This window comes from Equus caballus, chromosome 15 (genome assembly GCF_041296265.1).
Source record: "Equus caballus isolate H_3958 breed thoroughbred chromosome 15, TB-T2T, whole genome shotgun sequence".
Classification (NCBI taxonomy): Eukaryota; Metazoa; Chordata; class Mammalia; order Perissodactyla; family Equidae; genus Equus; species Equus caballus.
Window position 1 is genome coordinate 25,514,989 of NC_091698.1, and position 23,180 is coordinate 25,538,168.

General features: G+C 42.6%; 1 protein-coding gene across 1 annotated transcript; it reads left to right on the top strand.

Moving 5' to 3' along the window:
* The first annotated feature begins 12,998 nt into the window (after positions 1-12,998).
* On the top strand, positions 12,999-23,050 carry LYG1 (lysozyme g1). The gene is made up of 6 exons (XM_070236101.1): positions 12,999-13,104; positions 17,101-17,167; positions 19,125-19,229; positions 20,471-20,661; positions 22,451-22,583; positions 22,777-23,050. The coding sequence occupies exons 2-6, from the start codon at positions 17,125-17,127 to the stop codon at positions 22,893-22,895; spliced, it is 591 nt and encodes a 196-aa protein (XP_070092202.1). The 5' UTR covers positions 12,999-13,104; positions 17,101-17,124; the 3' UTR covers positions 22,896-23,050.
* Positions 23,051-23,180: the final 130 nt, after the last annotated feature.

Here is a 23,180-nt window from a genome sequence, read left to right on the forward strand (position 1 = left end):
CTTTTGCTCTCAGAAGAACACTAACAAGATCTTTCTAGGATATGGAAAGAAGAAAGCCCTCTTGAGCCTGCCCACTAAGGGAGTGTATGCCACACCCATGTACCGGGTACATGCGTGAGACTGCAGCCCAAACCTGTGTCTAGGACAAGCACCAGGGAAGGGCAAGGAGAGCTGCCAAGTCTTTCCCCAGGAAATGTTAGCAGGGCACACCACAGCATCTGCTCTGTCCAGCCACCTCTCATAAAATGCCACCTGGAAGATTCTTGGATTCCAAAATGTACAATAGTACAGATCTCAAAGGACTAGCACCTCTGAAGCTCCTACTGAATAAAGTCAACAGCATTTCTCAAGGGGGTGCCAATGCCAGTAGCACAGCCTAGAACTGGGACAACTCAAAAAGCACATCCCCGTATTTCCAAATAGTCCTAGTTGAAAACTATTTAGCCCATTCCTGTAAACTAAGTAGAGAGAAGGTTTTGCTTTGTTTGCTTTATCTTGTTTTCTGGTTTTTCCCTTGTTTCACCAAAAGAAAAAGATAAATATGCAAGAAATTCTGTGATTTCCACAATAAAATATAACCAAGTCAGTGGTGTCCAAAGCCAGCACAAATGACCCTTTCTCAGTTCCCTTTTTCTAAGTTCTTTACTTCTGTCTGCCTCCTGGCATCTGTGACCAAAACTGCCCATGGCCTGGTAAAGCTGTCAAAAATGACTAAGGAATAATGGCATCTTGGTCTTTCCTTTATCTGGGCAGAGGACGCTGCTGACAGCATTCCTTTCTGGGGAGCCAATATCTTCCAGCAGGATTTGTTTAATTGCTACCTCGAAAATTTCCACAACGACTTTATTGAAGATTCTTTGGTGAGGAACTTGGAGTCTGTTAGCTGAAAAAAGCCTTGCAAATATAAATTTATATCAGTTTTTTCTTCTTCTTCCCTCTCCCTTTACTGTAGGGTATTGCTAGGCCCAGATGTCTGTCACAGGCCTGAAATGAGATGGTAGTGTTGAGTGGAGTTGGAATGGGGAAGATCTAAAGAAAGCTAAAAATACCATTGAGTCATTTACAAGCATTATCTCATTGAATCCTTAAAACCTCCCTGTGATGTAGAAGCATTATCCACATTTTAACAGCCAAGGAAACAGGCTCAAGAAACCAACTTGCCCAAGATTACCCAGAACCCTAAGATTTCACTCTTGTGCAGATTTCAGTCACTCTCCTTCCATTTCCCAGCAAAAGCCAACCCCTCACGTGAACTCACCTCAGTCATTTTTCCATTTCTTATTCCCTCAATATATTTTCAAGCTCTGCCTCTGCTGTATCCCTCCTGTTAGTGCTCAGAGATATTCTAGTATCTGTAAATGTAAATATTAACCCCCCTCCTCTGCCTCTGCATCGCCATCCAGTTAGCACCTTATCTCTCTCCTCCTCTTCACAGACAAACTTCTTGAAAGAGTTGTCTCCACATTCTGTCTCCTCTACGGCACCTCCCATTCGCTACTGAATCTTCTCCTGTCTAGTTCCTGTCCCTTTGGTGTGTTTACTGTGGTTGCCTCCCTGACATCCATTCCTTTTCTCTTTGCAGCTAACCTGATTTCCATTGGGTATCTATAGTTCCTGACACAGTTTAGGTGTTTTTGAGGGATCTGACTCCACCTCAGACTCTAGGCTTGTCTAGACCCCAGACACAGGACTTAGCTAATCATAATGTCACATTCCCTGCTTATGATTACATTGGTTCAGGGATGGACACATGACTCAGTTGGAGCCAATAAGACATGAAGAAAAACTTGCTGGTGTTTTTGGGGAAATAAGCTTTCCGACTTTCCTGAGAGTTGCCAAAGTAATCCTCTCTCTCTTCTAGATTTGAATGAGAAAGTATGAACCCTGGGAGTTGTTGGAAGCCATCTTGGGTAGAGGGTTGGGGGAGGGGAAACCATAGGATGAAGCTGACACTCAAGAAAGCAGAGTGGAGGGACAAAAGGATTCCAGGTGCCTGATGACATTGTTGAACTGTTTAATCAAACCACCCCTGAAACTCATCCTACCTCTGAGCTTCCTTTTACGTCAGTTAATAAATCTTTATTGTTTAAGTCAATTTGAGTCACGTTTTTAGTTACAACAAAATGAATCTTGGTATACGTGTACAAAAGTTGTTCTTGCCTGGTATTTAGCGACCTCAACGTAGCTAAATGCAAGATCTCTTTTCAGTCTTATCTTGTCTTCTCAACAGCACTTGATGAAGATACCACTTACCCATTGAGACAGTCTCTTATTTTGGCTTCCATGATGTCATACTCTATTGCTTTTCCCCTCCTCTATAGTCTCTCCTATTCAGTCTCCTTTACCAGTTCTTTTTCCTCTACTCAACCCCTAAATTTGGTATTCCTCAGGGACTGGTCATGGGCTCCCTTCAATTCTCACTTGACACTTTCTATCTAGGCAATGCCTTCTGTTTTCCTGCCTTCAAGTCTCTCTATAGGAGTTTTGGCAAGATGACGGCATGGGAGGATCCTGAACTCTCCTCCTCCCATGGACACAACAACTTACAACTACCTGTAGAACAATTTCCTCTGAGAGAGGTCTGGAAACTGGATGGAAAGAACCTCCACAACAAGGGACAGCACAGAGAGGGGTGGAAGAGGCAGATATACAGTCCTACTGAGGGAGAAAAAAACACATCCTAGCTACAGCACTTCACGATGGGAGCAATCTCAAAAGTACAGAGCTTTCTCCAGAGGAGTGGGGGATTTGAGCTCTACATTAGGCACCCTAGCCCTTAGATCCAGCACAAGAGAGATGAGACCCCAAAATACCTGGCTTTGAAAACCAACAGGGAATAAATGCAGGAAAACTATAGAACGTAGGGGAAAGGAAAACCTGCTTTTAAAGGGTCCATGCACAGACTCACTTGTCCTGGAAACTAGCACAAAAACACGAGATATAAAAGTGCACGGTCTATTGGTAAAAGAGACTCATTAAGCTTGGAGCACCTCCCAGAGAGGAAGGGGGTGTCTTGAACCCTGCCTTCCAGGGACTGAGACACTGGTGGCAGACTTCCTCTAGCCTGTTACTGCAGAAGCCTACCCCACCCACTAGATTTCCCCTCCCCCTACTTACTAGCATGCCCAAAGAGGTTGTGCACCACTGGGCTGCATAGCCAGCCCACCCCTGATACCTGCTCCATCCAAAAGCAAGCTAGCAACAGCTGCACTGCCAGGTTGCACAAATCCAGCCTGTTTGGGGGCCGCCCAGCCTACCCACACACCTGCAGCAATAGCCCTGCCACAACAGAAGGGTACGTGCAGCCCACACAGGGCATACCCCTGGAGCATTTGGCACAAATGACAAGAGGGAAGCATGCTGCTGGGCCCCATAAGACATCTCCTAAATACGACTATATTTCCAAGAGTGGGAGGTGTAGCTGATCTACCTAACACATAGAAATAAGCACAGAGAAGTAGGCAAAATGAGGGGACAAAGGAATATGTTCAGAATAAAAGAAAAGTACAAGTCCTCAGTAAAAGAACTAAACAAAATAGAGATAAACAATCCATCTGATAAAGTGTACAAACTAATGGTCATAAGGATGCTCAGTGAACTCAGGAGAACAGATTAACAGGTGAGAACTTCAACAAAGAATTAGAAAATATAAAAAAGAACCAATCAGAGCTAAAGGATACAATAATGGAAATGAAAAATTCACTAGAGGGACTCAACAGCAGAGTAGATGACACAGAAGAACAGATCAGTGATCTGGATGACAGAGTAAAGGAAATCACACAAGCTGAACAGAAAAAAAGAATGGAAAAGAATGAAGACAGTTTATGGGACCTCTGGAACAACAAGCATACTAACGTTTGTGTTATAGGTGTCCCAGAAGGAAAAGAGAGAGAGAATGGGGCAAAGAATTTATTTGAAGAAATAATAGCTGAAAACTTCTCTAACCTGGGGAAGGAAACAGATATCCAGTTAGAGGAAGCACAGAGAGTACCAAACAAGATGAATCCAAAAAGGCCCACACCAAGAAAGACTACAATTAAAATGTCAAGAATTAAAGGTCAACCGAGAATCCTAAAAGCTGCAAGAGAAAAGCAACAGGTTACATACAAGAAAAACCCATAAGGCTATCAGCTGACTTAGCAGCAGAAATTTTACAGGCTAGAAGGGAGTGACATGATATATTCAAAGTGTCAAAAGGAATAAGCTTACAACCAAGAATACTCTACCTGGAAAGGTTATCATTCAGAATGGAAGGAGAGATAAAGAGTTTTCCAGGTAAACAAAAACTGAAGGAGTTCATTATCACTAAACTGACCTTACAAGAAATGTTAAAGGGACTTCTGTAAGTGGAAAAGAAAAGACCACAAATAGAAATAAGAAAATTATCAAAGAAAACATATGGTAAAGGCAAATATACAGTAAAGGTAGTGAGTCAACCACCTATAAAGTTAGTATGAAGGTCAAAAGGCAAAAGTACTAAACTCATCTGATCTACAATAAGAGGGTAAGGGAGATACAAAATCAAAAGATGTAAAATATGATGTCAAAAACATAAAGTGTGTGCGTGGGCTAATAGTGTAAGGCTTTTAGTATGAGGACAAATTTAAGAGACCATCAACCTAATATAGATTACTATATACACAGGTTATGATATGTGAACCCCACAGTAACCACAAAACAAAAATCTATATAAATACACAAATAGTAAAGAGAAAGGAGCCCAAACATAATGATACTGGCCCTGATATCAGTTCCTGTACATTAAACCCAGCGTATATGGGGTTAAAACAAAAAGCACTCATCCTCTTTCCCTGCTTCTCTAAGTTACATTCACATGTAACTATTGTGTTTTTTTAAACCTTTGTATCCCTGAGCTTTGCAAGGCAAATCAAAGTTACAAATTATTAAAAGCCCAGGTGGCCTCACACTGGGCTCACACTGAAGTTTTGGCTGGTTACAGGTCCTTTGAAGTTTTTTTACAAGGAAACTGATGTCCAGAGAATATCAAGAAGATGAAGTTTCCCAGACCCCAACTCCTCAGCTTTCTGGCATCAGAATCCACCATCCACCACAGAGGCAGACAACCAAGGACACCCACCTGCAGATTCCCTAATCTTGCCATCCTCCTCTCTGCAAGCAGCCTCACAAGGCCAAATGCAGGCTGGTGGGAAAGTGCCAACCAGCAAGGTCATAGGCTCCCCCTCTTTACAAGCAGCTGCATTCCTCACAACATTTAAGACCACTTGCCTCTCATCTTTCAGGGAGACAAGATGAATTTGAGGGCTCACTCTCATCTCCCAGCTGATGTTACCTGAAATAAAAACCTTTTCCTTGCCATAGGCCTGGTGTTCCAGTTTTATTTGGCCCCTCTGATGTGGTGAGTAGAGAACCTATGTTTGTATCCAGTAATGACAACACTAAAGAAAGTCATCAAATCACAAGGGAAGAGAGCAATAGAAGAAGTAAGGAACAGAGAAGAACTATAAAAACATCCAGAAACGAAGTAATGAAATGGCAATACATACTTATCTACCAACAATTACTTTAAATGTAAATGGACTAAATGCTCCAAACAAAAGACAAAGGGTGGCTGAATGGATAAAAAGACAGGATCCATATTTATTCTGCATACAAGAGACACACTTCAGCTCTAAAGACAGTCACAGACTGAAAGTGAAGAAATGGAAAAAGATAGTCCATGCAAACGGAAATGAAAATAAAGCTGCAGTAGCAATACTTACATAGGATAAAATAGACTTTAAAACAGAAACTTTAACAAGAGACAAAGAAGGACATTACACATTGATAAAGGGAACAATCCAACAAGAGGATATAGCACTTGTAAACATCTATGTGACCAACATAGGATCTTCTAAATACATAAAGCAAATAGCTGTAGACACAAGAGAAGAAGTTGACAGTAACACAATAATAGTAGGAGACTTTAATACCCCACTTACATCAATGGATAGATCATCCAGACAGATGACTAATAAGGAAACATTGGCCTTAAATGATACATTAGACAAATGGACTTAATAATTATGTACAGAACATTCCATCCCAAAACTGAAGAATACACCTTCTTTTCAAATGCACATGGAACATTCTCCAAGATAGACCACATATTAGGCCATAAAACAAGTCTCAATAAATTTAAGAAGCTTGAAATAATATCAAGCATCTTTTCCAACCACATGTGAAACTAGAAATCAACTAAAGAAGAAAACTGAAAAAGTCACAAATATGTGTAGATTAAACAAAATGCTATTGAACAACTACTGGGTCAATGAATAAATCAAAGGAGAAATCAAAAAATACCTGGAGACAAATGAAAATGAAAATGCAGCATACCAAAATGTATGGGATTCAGCAAAAGTGGTACTGAGAGGGAAGTTCATAGCAATACAGGCCTATCTCAAGAAACAAGAAAAATCTCAAATAAACAATCTAACATCACACCTAAAAGAACTAGAAAAGGAAAAAAATCAGTAGAAGGAAGGAAATAACAAAAATCAGAGCAGAAGCAGAGAATAAAAAGATGCTAGAAAATATCAATGAAACTAAGAGCTGGTTCTTTGAAAAGATAACCAAAATTGACAAACCTGGGGCTGACCTGGTGGCATAGTGATTAAGTTCATGTGCTCCACTTAGGTGGCCCAGGGTTTGTGGGTTCAGATCCCAGGCACAGACCTACATACCACGAATCAAGCCATGCTGTGGCATCATCCCACATAAAATAGAGGAAGATTGGCAAAGATGTTAGCTCAGGGACAATCATTCTTAAGCAAAAAGAGAAAGATTGGCAATGGATGTTAGTTCAGGTAACAGATGTTACCAAAAAAAAAAAAAAAAAAAAAAAGACAAACCTATAGCTAGATTCACTAAGAAAAAAGAGAGAAGTCTAAAATAAATAAAATCAGAGATGAAGTGGGAGAAATTACAATGACTACCACAGAAATACAAAGAATTATAATGGATGAATGGATAAAGAAGACATAGTATAAATATACAACGGAATACTACTCGGCCATAGAAAAAGACAAAATCATGCCATTTACAGCAACATGGATGGACCTTGAGTGTTTTATGCTAAGTGATTTAAGTCAGAAAAGTGAAAGGCAATTGCCATATGATTTCATTCATATGTGGAAGATAAACAAACAAACACATAGATACAGAGAACTGAGAGGAAGGAAGCAGAGGTGTGGATGGAGAGAGGGTAAAAAGGGGTAAGGGACACATATGTATGGTGATGGATGGCAACTAGACTTTTGGTGGTGAACACAAGGTAGTCTATACAGAAGTCAAAATATAATGATGAACACCTGAAATTTAGAATGTTATAAACCAACATTACCTCAATAAAAAATTTTTTTTAATTAAAAATAAATTCTTCTATATAACGACTCCCAAATTTATAGTCTTCAATCCAGATCTCACTTAAGCTCTAATTGCCATTATGACATCTTTACTTGGATATCCTACAGGCACCTGAAACCTCGCTCACTATTTTAGAGGATAAGCTTTACGAGGGAAGGGACCATAGCTGTCCTGTTCACCACTGTATCACCCATGCCCAGCACTGTGCCTGACAGAGAATAAGCTCCCTATGAAAGTTTTGAATGAATGAATGAATGCAAGATGAATAAGTGGGTAAATTAAATGAGAGTACCCTTTAGTTGCAGATATCATTACCCTGACTCAAACTACTTTAAGTAAAAAAGAGAAATTTAGTATAAGACAACTGGGGTGTCTCAGATGAACTTGAGACCAGGAATGTGGTTGGACCTCAAGATCAACCAGAACTTTGGCTTAGGATGCTGTCAGAACACCTCAATTCTCATTCCTTCTTCTTCCTCATTCCTCCTGTGCAACTACTTCATTTTTCTCTCTAGCCGCTTTTCTAATTCCTCAGACAAAATAGAGATTCTGGACCAGGGGTCGGCAAGCTTTCTCTTAATGGTCCAGGTAGACTTGTGGGCCATGTGGTCTCTGTGGTAAATACTCAGCTCTGCCGTTGTAACACGAAAGCAGTCATAGATAAGGTGTAAATGGATGACCATAGATGTGTTCCAATAAAACTTTATTTATATGACAGGCGGCAGCCCTTGGACCATAGTTTTCTGACCCCTGTTCTAAACTACCAACAAATATCAAATCCACATGTCGTCACTTTCAGCAATTTGAAGAGAGATGGCTACATCTCTTTCTTGGTACCATGCTGTCTCTTGGCCCAGCTGAGATCATTTTGTCATCCCTTGTCCAAGAGACAGTGGCCAAAGAGGCAGGGTCAAGTTACAACATGGCTACTCTCATGGTACTCACCTATATTAGAAGAGAATTGAAGATGGGGAGCAATTCCTAAGAAAAAACATGCTGCAAAATTCCAACATCTAAAACTTAATTCTTAATCTTCTTTTGCAAAGTTGCTCCATCTCCAACATTCCAGACTCAGCACCATTCTCCTAGTTGCTTATGCCCTCTTTCTTTTCCTCATCCTTTGCATCTAGTCCCACTCTAAGTCCTGTCAATTCCATTTCTAAATACATCTCACATATGTCTACTCTCTGTCTTAATCATAATCCCAGTCCAACCATCATCTCTTACCAAGTCTTCTGCAATATCTCTCAACTAGTCCCTTTACTCTTGCTCAACTCCAATCTAATTGGCAGCTGGAGGACACCTTTAAAACGTAAATCTGACTGTCGTTTTTCTTCAGCGTCCAAGAGGCTTTAAGGAGAATGCCCCCTTTGCATACTAGGATTCTTAGGGTTAGGAGGCCCAGGTGCAGCAGCAAAGAAGTAGGAAATGGTCACATCACAGGTTGGGTCCATGAAGAGCTGTTTCTCAGATATGAATGGCAACCGAAGGCAGTGTCTCCACTCAGGACTGAAGGTGGTTGAAAGTTCAAACACTGAGTAGGGCAGGGAACTGAAGAAGCAAGAGTCCAGGAAGCACCTGCCTCAAAAACATTGGCCAGAATTTAAGAACTGAATGCTGCCTGGGACAGCACCTAAGGGAAGAGAGGATTGGCTGTCAGCCTACACCTGGGTTCCCAGCTCAGTCCCTCCAGTCCCAAGCAAGATACTTACCTTGCCTCATTTGTCAACTCAGATGTTTAAATGAGTAGAAGAGGTGGCATTTGCAAAGGATCCTGATATGTCAATAAGTGCTTTCAACTTGTATGCAGCAGAATCTTGTGATATTTATTACATTACTGGGGTGTTAGAAAAAGCCAAGAGGTACCAGGAAGAGAGGAGATTGGGGAAGAGGATATCATTTAGGAGACACTGTAGAGAAGAAATAATGTGGGTGGGGGCAGACACCTTCTGAAGCTTTGGAGTGATAGACTGGCAAAGAGGATTTTTAGGAAGTTTGGTGATGTGTAGAATGGTTCTCTTTTTGCTACTTTTTAAGGTAGTTTCCTTTAAAGCTATCTATTTGTTTTGGAGGCTTGTGGCAATTAATTTGCGTTCCTTTGGATGGGTTCCATGCAGAACCCAGCCTTAAAGTAAGAGTAAGAAGGCTAAAATCATTTGACACACAAACTCAAACTGAGTAGAGGATCCTGTGTGTGAATAAGACCAGGGTGGGAGTGAGGTGAGGGAGTGTGATATTGTGATTTATAGTAAGAACTATATATTTAGTCTTCATCCCTGTTCCAGGTACAGAGCTCCTAAAACCCTTGGAATTTCCTGAGTAATGAGAACAATACAAGTGTCTTTTGTTATGTTAATTAGGTTAGGGGCTGCCAGGGGAACCAACTATGCTACTAGAGAGTTGGAACATTCAGATCTGCTTTGCCCCCTCCCCCGTCCCCAAAGGAGACAAGGGCTGGGTATTGAGTTCAATCACCAATGGCCAATGATTTAATCAATCGTGCCTCTGTAATGAAGCCTCCATAAAAGCCCAAGAAGAGGAGGTTGAGAGAGCTTCCAAGCTGGGGAACATATGGAGATGCAGGGAGAGTGGTGCCCTCAGAAAGGATATGGACGCTCTGCACCCTTTCCCTATACCTTGCCCTATGCATCTCTTCTATCTGGCTGTTCCTGAGTTATGTCTTTTTTATAATAAACCGGTAATCTAGTAAGGAAAACATTTCTCTGAGTTCTGTGAGCCGCTCTAGCAAGTTAATCAAAATCAAGGACGGAGTCTTCTGAACCTCAGATTTGTAGCGGGTTGGTTGGTCAGAAACATAGGTGACAACTGGACTTGGGAAATAGGAGGGTAGTCCTGTAGGACTGAGCCCTTAACCTGTGGGATCTGATGCTATCTCCAGGTAGTGTCCGAATTGAGTTAAATTGTAGGACACCCAGTTGGTGTCACAGAATTGTGTGGTGTGGAAAAATACACATTGGAATTGGTGTCAGAATTATAGGGGGCACTCACTGCTCCCCTGGCTCTCAGGGCATGGCAGGGAATATCTTGAGCTGTCTCTATTTAGTCTCACTGAAGTCCAGCTGCAGCAAGCTTTCTTTTCAATACTTCTATGGCCTCCTCCACTGGATGGACACTAGGTCTCTGAAAGGAAGGTTGTCCATATGGGAACTGGCTGAGGACTAACAAGCTTGAGAGCCTAGGTTGGCACTATTTTTGTGGAGCTGTTGCCAGGCAACATGCTGGCTGCTGACCAGGGAGAACCTTCCAGGACATCAGTGTGGGCCCTTGGCACAGTGTTAGATCAGCCCCGATGTGGTGTTTTTGCAGATAGGGCCAGGGCCTTCCAAACTTCCTCACACTGTAATAAATGTTAGTTGTCATTGGCGTGTGCTTGACTTTGGTAGACAAAATAAAGAGCACAGTTCCTGTTTTTTGGTAGAGATACAGTTTTTAATGGTGTACATTATTTTTCTGCTTTTTATCCCAGTTCTGCCTACAACAGAGAGGAGACCAGCCTTCTCACACCCTTCTCCTCAAATTTACAATTTAGGAACTCCCTGGGCCTCCAGGTCTGGATCTTTGCTCACAGTGCCCTGCTTTCTTGTGGCCTCAGCATCTCAGTCATGGGTAGAGAACAACAAAATCCTAATCCCCAAAGTCTGAGCTGCAGAGGCTGAGTCGTTGACTTCCCAAAAGTCATAAATATCCTTTCATTCATTTATTCATTCCATAAACAATCATTGAATACCTCTTATGTGCCATTTTAGGGGGTACAAGAAAAAAGACCCAGTTCTTGCTCTCAAGTTGTTTTCAGACCAGCAATAAATAAAGTGTCACAAGTGCTGTGATAGAAATATCCACATGGCAGCACGGAACATGAGGAAAGTGAGCCTACCCTAGGACCCAGTGTTGGGGACCCAATCTGAATGTTGCTGGGTGAGATGGTAGAGATTCTTCATGACTTGACTGATTCAACACATATTTATCAAATACCCACAATGTGCCAGACTTGGATCTGGGCTCTGAGGACGCAGTCATAACTGAAGCAGCCAAGTTCACTGCTCAGAACTTACATTCTAGTTGTAGCAGGGAAGGGCAGTGGGGAGAAGGCAGGGGATGCAGAATAGACAGATTATAAACAAGTTAGGCAGTGAGCAAGCCATTTATTCCACGAGTTTTATTGAGTATCTCATATGTGTCAGGCAGGGTGTCAGGTGCTGGGGTTATAAAGACAAATGAAGCACAGTCCCTGTCCCTAGAAAGGCCTAGAGCAAATGATGGGGCTGTGTCTGGGGAAAATCAAGTCATTGAGCAGAGCTGGGGCATAGGGTGTGGAGACAGAGAGGGCTCCATTTTTCAGTTATGAAACTCAACCCCTGGGCAATCAGCGACAAAGAGTCCTTCCTGGAAACTTCATATAAATCCTCTTGAAGTATTTATTGAGGTAGACATTTAGGAACAAATTGTTAAGTAGTGGATTTATATAAAAGAGCATCATCCAGCCTGTCTAAGGTGTGGCTCTGCTGGCCTGAAATACAGACCAGGAATAGGGGTTTCTGACACTCCAAATTTAACTTATTTTCTTTCTTCCTTCCTTCCTGAAAAGGGGGCCAACCTGCTTAAACTATACTTGGTTAATTGTCTCTTTGCAAAAGTAGTTAGACAATGCATTACTAAAGCCCACCCTATAGATAACATCTGTGACGATGGGTCACCATGGTAATGGGTACTTAAGGCTTTCAGGAACTGAGAGTTGACTCCTGGTCCAGCTCAGGCTGGTTAAGACCACCAACTCATCAACCCGGCCTGCGCAAATGCCTGATAGGTGACCCTTTAACGTCAGGAGGCCCAAAACTCCATCCTCAGGTCGTGCTAATGCCATCATTTTGTGAATATGCGTCGTATGAAGAGCCATGAAGCTTGACTATGCTTACACAAATCATCAATTACCTCACTTCTCCTTACCTCCAATCATCTATTCCCACACTTCAGACCACCTTGCCCCTCTATCCCATAAATATCCCTGATCCCCATTTTCAGTGAGGCAGCTTTGAGACTTGTTCTCCCATCTCCTTGCTTGGCTGCCTCATAAATAAACCGTTTCTCTGCTGCAAAACTCGTCTTGGTGATTGGCATACTGAGCAGGGGCCAAATGCACCTGGCTCAGTACAATTCCTTCCGTCCTTCCTGCATTGTTTCTTGCTTTTTTCTTTCTTTCCCTCTCTTTTTCTCTCCTCCCCCCTTCTTCCTTCCATCCTTCCTTTCCTTTCCCTTTCTCTCTTTCTTTCTTTCTTACTTGCTTGCTTGTTTGCTTTCTTTCTCCCTCCCTCCCTCTTTCTCTCTTTCTTTCTTCCTTCCTCTCTTCCTTCACTCCTTTCTTTCTTACCTAGCCCTATTCCCAGAAACTGGTACAAATAAAAACGAGCATTGGAACTAAAAGTATCAAAGTGAACCTGCAATTAGGATCTGCCCTCTGAGTTGTGGTAAGGAACTAATGGGTTACTCTTTGCAAAATACCAAGACATTCTTGAATAAAAGACCCTATGTAAGTTCAAAGTCTTTGTAATTATTATTATTATTATTATAATTTGTAAAACTTGGCCATAAATCTCTTCATAATAGGATGAAGCCAATACTTTTAAAAAGAGGAAGCATGACAAGGACTCTATATAAAGTGTTGTGGGCTGACTGCTTCTAAGGACAAGAGCTAACTGAAGGCAGGTGAGTGTGGAACAGAGTGATGGAGCTTATGCTCAGGCTTATTTAGGATGGAAAATCTGGTCTATGTTGATTAATTGATAAAGATTGTGTCTCTGCTGCTGAGTAAATAAGACAAGTTAGAGTCAGATAAAACTGAAGGACCTTGCAAGGAAAACTGAAGTTATAAAATTAAAGATTATATAGATAATAGAATTATTTTTTCCTATTTATTAAAATACTTATAAAAATTTAGATTTTTTTTAGTGCAATATATAGTTACTTTTGGATTTGTGAGCATGAGAAAAACGAAGAATGAGAGAACAGAAATATGTGTACCTTTAACAGAAGCTGTAGTAGGCCAAATGGGATGTCTGTTTTGTTAATTCAAAGCCAAAGGACTGAGGTGTTTGTATTTTGCCAGAGAGTAATCTCTCCCCCCACCCTCACACTCACTCCTGTCAATGTTACATTAGCCCCATACACCTTAAGTGATGGTTCTATAATAGAGTCCTATTTTCTCTGGAAGCTGTGAAAGAACAAGGCCAAGATTTTCTTTTCTTTCCTTTTCCTTTTTAATGGTAACCTTTTTTTTTCTTAATTGGCACCTGAGCCAATCCTCTTCTTTTTTTTTTTCTTCTTCTTCTTCTCCCCAAAGCCCCCAGTACATAGTTGTATATTCTAGTCATGAGTGCCTCTGGTTGTGCTGGACCAACATTTCTAGCAGCTTAAGCTTGACAGAGTCAAAGGATAGACAAGCTTCAAGAGTCTTGGGTGAAACAGAGAGGCCATGATTTCTTCGATTTGATCTTTGTTCAGCATGGGGTATTCCTGGGATAGTCTGCAGCACCAGGAGAGGAGACTTCCTGAAGGTCTCAACTCTGGGAACCCCAAATGGGCAAAGTGAGGTAAGCAGGCACAGAGGTCATATTGAGAGAAGGAACTCCCTTCCAGGTCTCTCCCTACAAGGAAAGGATTTGCCCGCAGAGAGTGAAGAGCAGCCATCAAACTTCTGAGCTCTTCCGGCCTGATAATCATTGCTTGCCATCCAAGTTCAGGAAACATATATTTTAACAGACCATGGGAAAATGCAACTCTGCAAAAAATGAGTTTAAAATGAGTATATTTTACTTTAAAAAGTTAGATTTGTCTCAAGAAAATGTGATCCTAGTGGCAGAAACATTTTATATTTGTGACTGTCATTACTATTATTTTAATTTAAGGCCTGTTTGTGCATAGCAGTCTGTGAGGCAATGAGCTCGGGTGCTGCTGCATATGTGAGGAGGAAGGGGGAAGATGGGCCAGCCAGAGGGTATATGACTAAGATGTGATGCTCTTGGAAAGGCCTATCAGCACACAGGGAGCAAGCAGATGAAGAAACAAGCTAGCAATAAAGCCAGGTGACAGTACAACATGGAGCGGGAGACCTGCATAATTCAGATATGTAGACTGGTTCTCAGTCCTTCCAGGATCAAATGGGGGCCCCAATGGCACAGGGCTGTCTTCATCTCCCAGCGCCTCAGTGTATTAATACAGTACATTTTCCAGGCTGGTTGGAGGACCCTAAGAAACTGGGGTGCCTATGGCGCAAAGTCTATGGTGAAAATCTGGAAGAACATCAGTGGAAAAGGAATGAGTTCTACAGTGAGAGAACTACAAAGACCAAGGACCTTTATTTCCCCCTTTTCGGGAAAAATTTCTTTCTGAGAAAGAAATGGTCCATTATACCTGCCAAATCTAAACAATGCTTGAGAATTACAAAGGACTTGGTGGATGGAGGCCAGCAGGAACTTGAACTGGCCCCAAGGGAAGCTCAGGTTGTCAGTTTCCACTGTGCCTGGCAGACCTGCTGCCCCAGTTTGTTGACATTCCCATGCTGTTTGTCACTGTTTTGCTCTCCAGGAAAGAAGAGGGATGCTGCTGTAGATATTGTGCTTGGCATCATGAGCACTGTGCTGGCTTGGCCTGACATTTAACAATGGTTTCAGCTGCAGGGAGCCATAGATTAGTCATGAGTAACTGCTGGGCACTCCCTGAGCAGACTCCAGCAATGCCTCAACAATCCCTTCTGAACATAGAATACCTTTCGGCACCTGTAGACTTGGGTCACACAGTTTGGGTTGCTTCAATATGCTGTGTTTATGCTCATTGTCATTTCTTGTCCTTTCCTAATTGAAAAACAGTGACAGGAAATAACTCTGTGTTCCTAAGTAGTTGGCGCGTAGAATCTTTTCATTCGAGTGCTTGCTCAACACAGATATTCAATTCCATGCTTGGAAAATGAGGTAGCTTTAATGTTGCAATGAAAGCTAAGTCCTTCCATTTGGTTTCCAAGAAGAAGTATTTTTGTTCCCAAGAGAAGCAGCAAAAGGAGTAAAATACCCTGGGTTTAGCATCTGGATGAAAGCAGTGCTTTTTCCTTAGGGCCTTTTCTGTAAAGCCGTAAAGCCAGTGAGATGCCTCTGTAAGATACATTTTCATGAGACTATGGGCTTTTCCTGTACCGAAGTGGCTCCTTCTCCATTCGTCTTCCTGGGGTGGAGTGTCCTCTCTCATTCAGTGGTGAGGGCTCAGTGGGTACTAAATAAATATTTCCTGTTGGGTGACTGAATTTGAGAGTTCCTGTAGACCCAGCTAAAATTCCAAGTTCCTGTGTCTTTCTGCTATTGGGACTGAGCACGACATTTGCCATTCAACTAAGGGAAATCATGTATAGCACCTCAATGTAGTGGGGAAGAAAAGCAAAACACACAACTGTGTCTGAGGGGAAGACAACCCCTTGGTTTAAGAAGACTTAATTCAAATAACTTCCTTCGTACCTCTTCTTCATCTTGAGACACAATCTCTTCCCGGGTGTTTGGAAGGAACTGTCCATAAGCATAATCTTAAAAGAGATGAGAAAAGCGTTATGAAAGTGCTGAGTGTCATATTTATATGCATGCTCCCACTTGTGATGATGGTAACAATTCGAAATGATAGGTAGCCAGGCTCAGCTGACCAAGGGAGACGATGAGCACACCCTGCAGTGGGAGGAGCTGGTGGGAGGCAGAGGCTTTGGGGGCGGGCTCCTCCAGCATTCCCTGGGGTCAACTGTAAGCTATTCTGGGTAGCATTTGTGTATTCGTTTGGTAGGTAGTGGGGGAACCAGGATTCTGTATAGGAGGAAGATGACTGGAGGAATGGTTGGGATGAGAAAGAGAGAAAGTGTATGAGAGCAAGCTCTCATATAAGCAAGTGCTTGACGGCGACTAGTTGTCAGTTCTCCTGTACAGTGAACAACTTGAGTCCAATCCTGGACCCCTGCCCATGACCTGACTTCACGGGAATTTGACTTTGCTGGTGGACTTAGCCTGTCTCTCCATCTTCCCGGGCTCTGGCCCAGGGTTGTTCCTGCCCAGGAGTTTTAAAGAGGGAGCACGGGGAGCACAGCTCAAGGTGACTGAGGGGGTCTGAAATTCTCAGGCTGGGGCCTTAGAGCAGTGGGAAATGTCTCCAACTCCTTCCTCCAAACAAAGCCAAGAATATGTTCCAAAGCACGGAGGAAAGTGTTACCTTTCCTCTATCCTGAAGGAAAAAGAACCCAAATTAAGAGACACTAATACAAAGTTCTCCTTTTCAGGCTATCTTTTGATAATGAAGAGGTTATTGGCATAAAGCACATGCATCACGAATTTGCTTTGCAGGATCTGGAGTCAGGTCACTATGTTTCTCTATGTTGAGAATCAAAGCATCTTGGCTTCTTGAAATAATTAGTATCCAGTAACTTGACGGTATGATGAGTCCTTGTGGGCGGAGTAAGGGTCCCATCATTTTTAAGTCAACTGAAAGGAGGGAATGGAGCACATATCCTACTTTTGCTTTTTTCATTATGATTCAAATTATTGATTTTTTTAGTTTAGACATGGAGAAACTTGTTCCTTTCTTTTTTTCACACCTTTCCATAGAAACATTACATATTGTTATGATGATGATTGATATTTTTGCATCTTTGAGCTAATTTCTATTTTAAAATCTTTTTAGGACCCACAGAGCCACATTATTAATATGTCTGTGCTGTGGCTGCTTCTGGGCCTCCTTGCCCTTCCTGGTGAGTACATTTCATTTTTCCCAAATGACCTTGGAAATGGGAAGGATAAGCATAGGAATGTGATGGTATTTCTGATACTAAAACTGTAGTGCAAAACTTTTTCTTTCTAAGCTGTAGCAGCCTCTTCCCGGATGTCCCACAAGAGGAAGGAGTTCTCCAGAATGTGGGATGGGCTTGAAACAGTGTTGCTTCAGACCAGACTATAAATTTATACCATTGATACTGCTCATTGTTCCTCCATAAGAGCTCTTTCACCAAAAGTATTTATTGAATTTATTAATAGACCATGTATTTCCACAGAAGGATTGAGGTGGCCTACTAACGTAATTCAACAGAAGACTAGCATGAATGGGATCAAGGAGCTGTGAGCAAGCGAACCACTGAGGGTGGCATAGTTGCAATGCTTGATTTTCAGATTCCATCCTGAGGTTCCTTGCAGCTGGGGCAAAAAGGGAAAGTACATGTTTTTTTGACAAACAAAAGGAGGAAGGATAATTTCTCAAGAGAAACAATTTTTTTCCCTGCTCTAAATTCTAAACATTTCTCAGGTGGGGTCAGTCTCACATTCATTCATTTATTTATTGACCCATTTATTCAACAAATCTTTAAAAATTCCTACAAGGAGTTTAGGGAATATAAGGAAAGTTGAGGACCATATAATGTGGTTAGGGAGAGGCTACAGGGCAGGGAGCAATGAGTGACACAACCAAATACTATTAAAGGTATTTGTCCCCAATTATAAAGGTAAAAGTGTACTAATTAAAAAATAATAAAGGACAGGTTGGCTTGTTTAATTTTTAGTGTACTCATAAGAGACCAAGTCATTTCATTTCCTCTTTTCTCTTAGGTTACTCATCAAAATTTTTAAGGTAGAAGTATTTACTTCAAAATACTAGTATTTTCAAATCAACCCCACGAAGCTCTTAGTAAGAAAATACAACCTTAAAATGCGTTTACATAAACATACAGTACACATATGATGATGAACAATAGATATATTTCTGAAGATCTGTAAATCATTAAGATCTGATCATATAATCTATTTCAGTCAAAGAATAAAATAAATCAAAAAGAGTAATCTATTAAGAAGTTCTTACAGCTTATAAAGGTGAGATGATGCTCTGAGGGGCAGTTTCCTGCCCTTTGTAGATATCTTGTTGCTGGCTCCCAGCTCATGTGCCTTCCCTCTCGTGTGAATTGAAAATTCTAGGAGATGCCCTTCTCTTCGGGGGCTTTTGTGGAATCCCAATAGTGCATAAAACCACTCCTCTGCTTCAGTGACTGGAATGACAGCGGGGGTTAAAGAGAGAGAGATGGAAGGGCAAAGAGAGACGTAGTGGAAAGAGGGAGCCCCTACATGGAGACCTGGTCCCCGGCCTCACTACAGGTCCTCCCTGTTTGCTGTCTTAGGCCCCCACCTCCAAGCGCACTGAGAGCAGGGGAGGCTGACTCCAAGTCCCAGTTTATGAGCAGTGCCTTTACTGTGGGTCTGGGCTGAGACCCCAGGGAGGCCCAGGCTTCATAAATGCTTCTTCAGGGCAAAATATAAATATCTCTCAGACCAACAAGCTAGGAGTATTTGAGGGAGAAGCGCTGAGAGTTCACACAAGCTATAAGATGAGGACTAGTTTACAGGGAACAGATAATCTCTGATTTGGTTCCGAGACACCCACGCAACGGTGTTGGACAGCCCCAGAGGTTTTCAAGGAGTATAACTGCTCCAACAGTTCCTCAGGTCTGCAGGACAGCACGTGGGAATTTAGTATCGAGATTTCTGTGATAGTTTCTTAGTTACTATACTCTAAGTTTCAAAAGTGTTTTCCATTGCAGAGTAAAGTTCTTGTTGTTACTGATTTTCCTATAGTTATTTTTATTAATGTCACTTCATTCATGGGTAGAAAGATGACCAGAACTGTCCTAGTTCAATGTCTTAGGTTGAAATGTTCTCAATTTGCAGACTCCTCTGACGGTAGCAGTTGGGGATGCTACGGAGACATCCAAACCTTTGACACCCCTGGGGCATCTTGTGGGATTGGAAGACGTCGAGGCCTGAGCTACTGCGGTAGTCATAAGCTCCTTGTCCACCTTGCCCTCCTCCTCCTCTTCCTCTTTGTCTGAGAAGGTGACTCCTTTTGGCAAGGGTGGCTTCAACAGGATTTTGTCCCTTCCCTGGATTCCCCACACCCATGTCTCCCTGTCCTTCCCCACAAGTTTTGACCCTCTCAATACGTCCTTTTGGCTCCCACTGTTTCCCACAGCCCCGCACTACCAAGTGGTGGAAAGAGCACTGGACGTGGAGTCCAAAGACCTAGTCCCAGTGTTCGCCATGGCTCTTCCACAAGTCACTTAGCTTCCCCAGGGCCTCCTTTGAAAGGAGGATAATAGTGTTGTAAACTCTGGTCAATATAATGTGTGGATGAAGGTGCTTCTGAAGCCATAAAAATGCTCAGAAGGTAAGTAAGCTAGCCAGGTGAAGCAGTATTGATTTTCATTTTGCCCAGGATTCTTGTTATTTCATAAATGTTTAAACTGACATGATTTCTGATTGTCACTTTAGGGTAGAAAGGAGGGCAAGAGTGAGCAAAGCTGTCAAGAAAAGTCTCTGAGGACTCTTTTTTTCTTTTTTACGCACTTGTGATTTTTTTCTTTGCTTTTTTTTTTGCTGGGAAAGATTCACCCTCAGCTAACATCTGTTGTCAATCTTCTCCTATTTTTTTCCTCCCCAAAGCCCCAGTACATAGCTGTACATTCCAGTTGTAAGTACTTCTAATTCTTCTCTGTCAGCCTCCACTGCAGCATGGCTACTGACAGATAAGTGGTGTGGTTCTGTGACTAGGAAATGAACCCAGGGCGCCGAAGCAGAGGGTGCCAACTTTAACCACTAGGCCACCAGGGGTCGCTCTCCAAGGACTTTTTGAAGGGGCTGGGAGAATTTCTATTTCATATCCTGTGCCTGTTGTAGCTGATGGACAGTCTCATTTCACTGGGTAACTCTGGGGTGCTCAGTTTGGGGCAGTGGTGCCTGTGCCCACAGAATGTTCCTGAGTCAGCCAGAGCAACCCCTGAGAGCCTGGCCAAGGGGCACGGACAGCCACAGAGGACACTCCCTCCAGGAATGCTGACTCAAGCTTAAAGGATAATCATAATCTCAGATCTAGGAATGGCCCCTAGGGATTTCAGACGTGGGCTTCTCAGTCCTAGACTCCTATCCAGATCCTTGGAGTGTATTTTCTCTCTCTTCTTGAGCTCTCATTTCAGCATAAGTCACACCAAGTCGCATCTTTCCTTCTGTGTTTGCTTTAGGAGTTCATGCTTCTGAAAGGCTGGCTGAAATAGACAAGCCATACCTATTGAGATATCAACCCATAATGCGTACTGTTGGCCGAAAGTACTGCGTGGACCCTGCAGTGATTGCTGGTGTGTTGTCCAGGGAGTCTCATGGTGGCAACATTGTGGTCAACGTGGACAATGCAGGCGATGGAATCAGGGCGCAGGTAATCCTCCACCAGTTATGACATATGGCCACTGCAGTGCATGGCACACCGCCAAGGGAACACCTTCACATTTGTTGTTGTTGTTGATGGCACCCCTGGCGCATAGTTCCGTAGAACACAGAGTGAAAGTTGCTCCCTGGAGGCCTGAGAGCCTCGGCTCTCCCTGAGAAATATAAACAGCAACATTCCTGCTTCAGTTGGGGCCACAATTTCTTTTCAAAGTAAATTATGCTGCGTTTCCAGGATATCATCCATGATACCCTATTCTGGATTTCCAGTGAGGCAGTAGGGCGGGAGAAAGTTCACAGATTGACTCCTTGCCCTGTTATTGTGTAACCGTGGACCTTGCATAAATCACTTAATCTCCCTAGGCCTCGGTTTCCTCACCTATAAAATGCCATCCTCATAGAATTCTTACGAAGATTCAACGAAATAACGTGAAAAAGTACTTGCTATCTGGTAGATTCTAACAAATACTGAATTCCTTTTCCCTGTCTTCTTTCTACACGATTCTTAGTTCTAAAGATCAAGTTTTATTTTTGTGCTAATTCTGCCTCGTTTCACTTGTCTGATGAAGACTTCCAGGGAACTGGGCGTTAATTAACTCCATTGCTAAAATGACTTGTGCTGGGGGAATCGGTGATGGCCAAGAAAGCAAGGAGGCCACGCTTTTTTCTATTGCATTTCACATTGTTGTTGTAGTTGTTGAGAAACCTAGAAGTATCGCAGTCATTTTTTAAGCTTTTAGGAAAATGTATTGCTCGATGATCTTGAAATTGGCTTCCCATTAGTACTTCATAGGACACTTTACAATTTAAAATACTTTCAAATGTACGTGTCTTACTTCAAATTGGAGACCCATCTGGTATTCTGATGAGATGGGTTGAGAAGGACGTGCAATCCATCCTTTACAAGAGAAGAAGTGGCTTTGTAAAGAGAGTCATTGCTGCAAAGTCACATGGTAGCTGGAAAATGCAGAACTGAGACCAAGGACAACACTGGTGATGTTAGGGCCGGCATCATTTCCACTGCTCTGTTCTGCCTCCTTTGTAAAATCTCATTCTTGGGAAAAGAATGAGTCCATCTCCTTTGAAGCTGAAGAAAGAACTTCCTAAAGTCAGATATTTCTCCTAAATTTGATGAACCCTACATGGAATGGTAACCAAAGGTATATAAGAAAAGTTAGAACCTTAAGACATTCAGGTTATCCAGAAGGAGAATTATAAGTACAAATAGAAAAATCTCTTTCTGACCTGTTTGGAGGGTTTGTGTTCGCAGCACTGGAGGAGGGCGCCAGAGTGGTACCTACCCTACCTCTGTCCCCTCTTGCTTCCAACTCTGCCTCTCCCCATTACACTGAAGCAGAAGTGAAATGTCTGTTCGTCCCTTCCTTTGCCCAGAACTTGTAGCTTTACTATTTATCCCCAGGGAAATTGAAGGCAGCATTGGTTCCACCAAAGGAGGAGAGAAAAAGAAGGGAAATAAAAAACTGCACTGGGGCTGGCCCAGTGGTGGAGTGGTTAAGCTCGCGCCCTCTAGTTCTACCCCGCTGCGTTCCCGGGTTCAGATCCTGGGCACGGACCTACAGACTGCTCATCAAGCCATTCTGTAGTGGCATCCCACATACAAAATAGAGGAAGATTAGCACAGATGTTAGCTCAGGGACAATCTTCCTCACCAAAAAAAATAAAAAAAAAAAAGGAAAGCCAAAAAAAGCATCACTGATCCAATGAAGCTGTCACCCTCCGACCTGGCTTACTTGGCTTTTCCTCTGCTTCTTTCCCTCCAGGACCCTGGTCCCTATGCTCCCACATCCCAGATCAGCGAGTCCCAGCTTTCACGGATGACTCACATCCTCATTGTTAGAATCAAAGAAATCCAGAGGAGGTTTCCAACCTGGACCCCTGACCAGTACCTGAGAGGTATGCGTAACGTGTGGGTCAGCAGCTTCACAGCGTGGAGTTAATAGGCGCAAGTGTAATATATTGCACCAGGTTCCCCCAAACCTCAGTGCCTCCTGATATGGAATTAGGAAAGAGAATCTAAGTTAACCTCTGAGCCCCTGAGGCAACAAGGGGCTGTGGGGTCAGCATTAACCTGTCTCGTGAATTCCAGGTGGACTCTGTGCCTACATTGGTGGTGCGAGCTACGTTAGAAGCCACCAGGACCTGAGCTGTGACTTCTGCAATGATGTCCTTGCAAGAGCCAAATACTTCAAGAGACATGGCTTCTAACGCTTCAGACCAAACCCAAGATCGTTATCACACAGGAGGCCTCAACTGTCACACAGACAACACCAGCCAATGGGGCTTGTCACTGTGAATCTGAGTTTGTCCTGAAGGTTGTCAAAATAACACAAATCACATTAAAGGAAGAATTATTATCTACATTTTGTGGTCTGGTGTGTGTGTATATGTGTGTGTGTGTGTAAATTAAGGGCTGTGTCTCTTGGAAGGTATTTCCACAGAGGTTAGCTGTCATGTGGATTTCTGTAACACGAGTCTTATACCTCATTGACT

Bases quoted from the DNA above. Each gene is read 5' to 3' on its own strand.
- LYG1 (XM_070236101.1), top strand. From the start codon at position 17,125: ATGTCTGTGCTGTGGCTGCTTCTGGGCCTCCTTGCCCTTCCTG. The intron at 17,168-19,124 runs GTGAGTACATTT...CTCAATTTGCAG, and splicing joins GGGCCTCCTTGCCCTTCCTG to ACTCCTCTGACGGTAGCAGT. The intron at 20,662-22,450 runs GTAATCCTCCAC...CTTTCCCTCCAG, and splicing joins GCGATGGAATCAGGGCGCAG to GACCCTGGTCCCTATGCTCC.